This window comes from Chinchilla lanigera, unplaced genomic scaffold (genome assembly GCF_000276665.1).
Source record: "Chinchilla lanigera isolate Chin_1 unplaced genomic scaffold, ChiLan1.0 scaffold00048, whole genome shotgun sequence".
Classification (NCBI taxonomy): Eukaryota; Metazoa; Chordata; class Mammalia; order Rodentia; family Chinchillidae; genus Chinchilla; species Chinchilla lanigera.
In genome coordinates, this window is record NW_004955449.1 from 12,489,692 (window position 1) to 12,496,355 (window position 6,664).

General features: G+C 35.0%; 1 protein-coding gene across 8 annotated transcripts in view; it reads right to left on the reverse strand.

The window, feature by feature from the left end:
• The window catches only part of Tank (TRAF family member-associated NFKB activator), a 91,162-nt gene that overhangs the window by 19,489 nt on the left and 65,009 nt on the right, over positions 1–6,664 (reverse strand). For 4 of the 8 annotated variants that reach the window (XM_013518754.1, XM_013518753.1, XM_013518759.1 and 1 more), the window contains exon 5: positions 6,476–6,580. The exons of the other annotated variants lie outside the window; for them this stretch is intronic. In XM_013518754.1, coding sequence (XP_013374208.1) covers positions 6,476–6,580 — 105 coding nt within the window. The remainder of the gene's footprint in view (positions 1–6,475; positions 6,581–6,664) is intronic. 8 annotated transcript variants of the gene reach the window in all.

Genomic DNA, 6,664 nt, shown 5'->3' on the forward strand with positions numbered 1-6,664 from the left:
TGCTGCTTGCTGCGCTGTGACTAAAATCTCTTTTCTCTGATCCAGTCTGTTTTCTTCCAGCATCCACGAAAGAGTAACTGACAACTCACTCAGTAAGTAGGGTAAAATAAAGTCCCTGACCCTGACATTCATGAGGGCAACTATGTTCATAATAATATTAAGATATTATTTGCATTTTTTACTATATTGGCATTTACACTGATGATGTAAAAGCAAAAGTGAGTAAAACTGTTGGTGGCAGAACATTCCAAAGGTCATCCATGGTACCCAACTGTATTTAATGTATTTTTCAATGTGACACACTGAGTGGAAAGAAAAGCAAATGAATAGACCAGTTTCATTTAAGAATGCCCTTAATAAAGTAGTAAAATTATTTTTAGTGAAAATTTATTTCAAATAACATTTAAAAAATATTTCCCATAACGAAAATCTTAGAGGTATGCACAACAAAACTGCTGCTACATATTGATATACAATGGTTGTTTTAGGAAAATGTTTTCTTAGAGTCTGAGTTGCAAGCTGAACTAGTCACTTTTTAAATAGAATGCCATTGTCACTTGAAAGAATGACTGACATGCAGGCAACAATTATTCAGACATTTTTCTCAAAAGAAAATGAAGTTAGCCTGTCACTTTAGGGAAAACAAGTGACAAATTTGTTGCAATGAGAAAATTTGAACTTTCAAGTGAAAATTAAGATTTTGGAAAACTTGTACCTATCATTGAAAGCTTGACAGCTGCCCAATACTTAAAGACATTTCAGATGAGATCAGTGATGATGCTACATGTGATTTTTAAATATTACATAACGAAGTGAGTCAACACTTGGAAGACCTGTAATCTGTATAACTCAGTGAACCAATATTTTCCAAATGACCAATTCATTGTTTTAAAATTATATATACTATTAAAAGACACAAAGTACAAGGCAAACTGGTTTTTACCACAGCAGAAATGTTCCCTGAAAGGATTTTAGGTGCCATGCTACAGCTAACATTTAAAAGTTAACCACTTCTCAAGTTTTGGTGTAGTATCAAAGAAGAATATCCAGAACTGCTAAAAAGGCTTCTTCTTCCCAATTATAAAATCTATGGCTGGATTTTTGTCATATAATTCAACCAGAAAAGAAAAGAAAAGAAAACCACAACAGACTGAATAGAAAAGTATTTCATACTACTGAAAAATAATCTTCTAAACATATTTTGAAAACTTTTTGAGAATGAGATTATAACAGTAAGAGAAACTACACTGTTTGGTGGTGGTGGTGATGGTATTCTTTACGTGCTGGACAGAATATTCTTTACCTGTGTTACACAAGAGAAATCAGGGATGGGTAGAATATATAAATCCTATTTTGTGGGCTTTGAAGATTTAAAAAAAGGGAAATGTAGAAAAGGGGTGAAGGGAGGAATACACTGATGCTTCAATTTGCTTAGAAGTTAGGGAAGATAATTTAAAAAGTGATAGGCCACTTCTTATTTTCTTCCCTGCCCAAAAGTTATTTGCAGTATTACAACAAAGTAAAAACCTCAAAATGCTACAATGAATTTAAAAAAGATAGGCCCACAGCAGGAAACGGTTAAGATGAATTAGTTCAGCTTTAGAAACAAAATTTCTGAAAGAAAATTTGCAGTGTGAATACTCAAATGCTTTTGACATCAATATTTTTTTTCATAGTTTGTGATAAGTTTATTGTATCACTTTGGCAAAAACTGGGAAATTTAATGAATGAACTGGTGAAGACCATTGTTCCTTGTAATTAGACTCTTCCAGAGTCTATAAACAAAAACTAGTCTTTAAAGAGGAGTAACACATAAGGGCCTATACAGTCTCTAGAAACAAAAACGAGGCAATGGGACAGTTGCTCTGACTGAGGAGGTGAGGATTCCCTGAGGTGCTTCCCATAAACATGTATTTCTCCCCAGTTCTCCAGAAGCTCCAGTGGGCATGCAGCAGTGCACAGTGTGTATAATCACCACTTCTGCCTAATTAAAGTTGAAAAGAATGAAGCATTAAAGGAGTACAGGATTTTTTTTTTTTTTTTTGAGTAATGAGTAATGAGCCTAAGCAGTCAAATTTATTTCAAGTTCTTCTTAGAAAAGGTACATATTATGTGTTTAAATGATATAAATAGGCTTAAACTTTCCTCTGGAAATCACTTGGTAGTTAAATATCTTGATTAAAGGTGTAATTTTTAACTTTTGCTCAAATGATGAAAAACATTTATCATATAACTACACTATATTCTTTTTTAGGGCTTTTTTAATGTGTATAAAACCAGGTAAGTGGACAATATATAGTACTTTAAATAAATAAATATAGTTCAGAGACTTGCAACAGAAAATACGTCTAGAGTGTTCAGTGAAGTTATGAAGGACCAAACTAGGAGTAGGTTCCCAAGTGGAAGCTGTCCAGAAGTCCAGAGCGCTCTACATGAAATATGAACAGTATAAGGATGAAGATACTTTTTAGGTCTTCCAGGACCTAGACCTGTAAGGGTAAGATTTCATAAGGCTACAGAAAGGCTAGAAAATAGCACAGGGTTTAAGTTAACATCACTGGCCAAACTGCCAATCTAATAAAGTAACGAAAGACAGGAAACACTCTCTTCTATGAGGCCATGATTGTCATTTAAAATTGGTTATGGTTAATGATACTTCTTACTCAAAATCCTTTTAGTTTTTGGTATATACAATTGTTATGGTTGATACACTGGGTCAACTTGAGGCATCTAGAGCTTTGGCTAAGTGACTCAACAGTTCTGCCTCTTGGGGTGAAAAGGACACACCCTTACCCTTCTGGGATGTTGTTTATTGTGTTAATTTGGGAAGTTTAGAAGGTTAACTATGTGACTCAGAAGGGAGCCAGGGTGCTTACTTTGTATTCATCCTGAGCCTGTGCAAGAGGAATGCATGCAGAGGGTATGGGTGTAGAGGACCACCTCCATCCCTCCCCACAGCAGGGAGACTATATAGAAAAAGGAATTGAGGAAGGACTGGCTGCTGGTTCTTCAGAGGACCTCCGGTCTTCCCCTTCAGCTTGGTCGTCTCCTGGCTTCTGGTGCAGACTGCTGGGCTTCCGTCTGGGGCTCTTCAGCTACTGGTGTTGGCTCTCTGGCCTTCATCGTAGATTCTTCAGCATTCCATTGCAGACCCATCAGCCCTTTGATACGGACTTGCACGGACACTGCAGTGAGCTCCAGGCCTGGGGCTGGGCTCTTCAATCTCCAGAGTGCAGACACCCTCTGCACGCTTCCTCATCCAGCTTACAATGGTAAGCCAAACTTGTAATTTCTTGTCCATTTGTTTATCTTGTATTATACCTGTTCCTCTAGTAAACCCTGACTGATACAACAATGTTCTTCAGATTTACCTGAGATAATTTTGGTTCTTGTCTAGAAACTACCTTTTTCCCATCAAAATCTTACAGAAAATTTTAAGTTTATGTAACACTCACATAACCAAGATATAGTTAAATAAAAATATGTTAAGCTAACATTCAAGCCTCTGCTGAAGCTACCAGCAGCTCACTGGGATATGAGTTTGTTGTACAATTTTCCCTACTTCGACCAAATTTTGAGCCCCTGCTCAGCTTATCAGTCTTTTCTGTAGTGTTTTAATAACTAGCAATGCTGAGCAAATAAAAGCTTAATAAATACTTCTTGTCCAAGTGATTGACAAATTTTTACACATCAGCTTTTTTCAAACATGTGAGAATGTCTGCATTGCAACTGTCAGGTACAACATATCTTATTTCCTTAATGTTAGCAAGAATGGCAGCTCCATAGGTATATCACTCTTTGCTATTCTAAACCTAACAAATTTTTCTTGCTTTCCTCAGAACTATTGCATCTGCTGATCTAATCACAATGTAGCTACATCAGAAATTTGTAAACTGGGTCACAAGAATGTTTCAGTGATACCCGTATGCAATGAATTTTTAAGATTTTGGCTAACTCAGATGAAATATTGAAGACATGTGTAAGAATAAATTACAAATTCATATACAAAATCAGAAATGAAGCATAAGGGGCTGGGGATTTAGCTCAGTGGCACAGAGCCTGCCTGGCAAGTGCAGGGTCGTGAGTTCAATTCCCAGTACCGGAAAAAAACCAAACAAACAAACAAAAAAAGAAATGAAGCATAAAACCAGCTATTTGGACAAAAGCATATATAATCCTGTTTAATTAATTAAAAGTTCAAATAAATTTATACTGTATTTATTTCACATTTCGAATCCTAGAATCTGAAATAATTACAATATTCAATAAAGTCAAACTTTGATCATTAAAACAAGACTTTATGCAAGAAGACTGGGGCAATATTTCCTTGCCCTCCAGTGGTTGGCAGCTTTAAGTATATAGCAAGAATTTAAATTACTGAGTGAATGAAGAAAAAATAATTTCACAATACTATCAAGTTCTTTTATGTATTATATATTGTTGTTCTGTAAATTTCTTTTGGCATTAAAGCACTCTAAATTTTTCTGTAACTCCCTACAAAAACAGAGAGTCAGACAGAAAAATAAGGGCAAAGAATTTTGTGAAGCCTTCGACACCTAATATAGAATTTAGTTTAACAAGTGAACTATTTCCCAGAAACAAATACAAAATCTCATTTCCAAAGATTGTAAAAACAATTCAATATATTATAATTTTTGCTTTTAAAAAATGAGTTATAGTAATTTAAAACTATATTAGAGTGGGCTGGGGACAGAGCTCAGCGGCAAAAGTGCCTGCCTGGCAAGAATAAGGTTCTGAGTTTGATTCCCGGTACCAAAATAAAAAACAAAACAAAACAAAACACTACATTGAAGTAAAAAATTTGTTATTGAAATAACTACCATTATGGACACGAGTTCCTATTTCTGACAAAATAGTGCTTGTCAAAATATGTGTGTATATTTTGTGTAATTTGATTTCTTATCTATAAAGTTTCTATTTTTAAAAATGATTATAAAAAAAGATTGAGTAATGCTAGGAAGTGTGGCACACACCTGTAATCCCAGCTACTCTCGTGGCTGAGGCAGAAGAACTGCAAGATCAAGGCCAGCCTGGGAAACTTAATGATACCCTGACTCGAAATAAGAAATCACAAAGGACTGAGGATGTACAATGCTCCTGGGTTGGATCCTTAGTACCACAAAAGCAAACCAAACCCAAACCCTCCAACCCTCCAAACCCTCTAGATAATAATTCCTTGGTTTGCTAAGCACAGCTCATCTATTATTTCCCTCTGGAAAGTCTACATTCACATTAAAAATTTTTGAAATTGTTCTGATACACTGTATTTCTTTCTTTTGACATTAATAACTGGATTTAGAAAACTGAATTTACCTTTTATGTTTTTTTGGTGCTAGGGATTGAATGCAGGATCCAACTGTAAATAAGACTACTATGGGTCATCTCCTAATATAACTGCACTGTGTTGACTTCCAGTTCCTTTAGAAGAAAAAAGGCCTCTTGCATGTTTTTTGTTTTTGTGTGTGTGTGTGTATAGAATAACACAAACAGAAGCTGAACTATGAATTTCATTCTTTTTTTTTATTTTGAATTTCATTCTTAAGTAAAGTTTTTTAAAAGGGATTCTTTTCCTTTTAAATATCCTGCTTCCTGTACTCTATCTTTTTTCCCATAGCAGATACAATTGCCATTTGCCAAAATGTCCACGAGTCTTTCCCCCTTCTAACAAAACAAAATCATAAACAAAACAAATAGTCTAAAGAAAACCAACCATCGAACCACCCACCAAACAGGAGGAAAGGACTGGGATGGTTAGTTGGAGCTAACATATATGCTGAAGGAAACAATGCCTATTTTAAGTAGTCGCTTCTGTTACTGGTTCTAAGCATTTCCATTAACTTACTAATTCACTATAGAAGCAAGGCTAACTAATTAGGAATTAATTTCTAGAAATATTAGTTTCTCTAAAGATGAATAATATTATAGTATACTGCCAATAGAAAAAGTTATTCCATTACCTAATCACTTCTCTAGGTCTTCTAGCTCTCATCTTATGTGTATACTTTTTACAAAATAGTAACCAACCAATATGGATTTTTTTCATCTTAGAAAGAACCTAGTATAATAAAATATTAAAGTTCTTTAGGAAAGGATTTCATCTGTATTATTTAAAAATGAATTTAATTATAACCCATTAGATAGAGATCAACATATATGCTAGTAGAAATGATGCCTATTTTAATTGCTTGACTGGTCAGTACTTTTTCTAAATTAGTCCTAAATTTTTATATGGACTATTCAGCCAACTCTCAAGCATCCATTTCTTTCTGTTTGTTTGTTTGTTTTTTGTTTTTCTTCCAGTACCAGGAATCTAACTCACGACCTTGTGCTTGCCAGGCAGGCGCTGTGTCACTGAGCTAAATCCCCAGCCCCATTTCTTTTAATTTATACTTTCTTTTAGAATATATTTCTTCTAAAATAAATGTAATTTAGCCTTTAAGAATATATTTCTTACCCGGGTGTGGTGGTTCACACATGCTGTCCCAGCACTCCGGTAGGCTGAGGCGAGAGGATCACAAGTTTGAGTCCAACCTGAGCAATTCAGTGACTTAATGAGATCCTGTCTCAAAATTTAAAAAATGGGCTAGAGATGTAGCTCAGTGTGAAGGCCCTGGATTCAATTCCCAGCACTACCAAAAAAAAG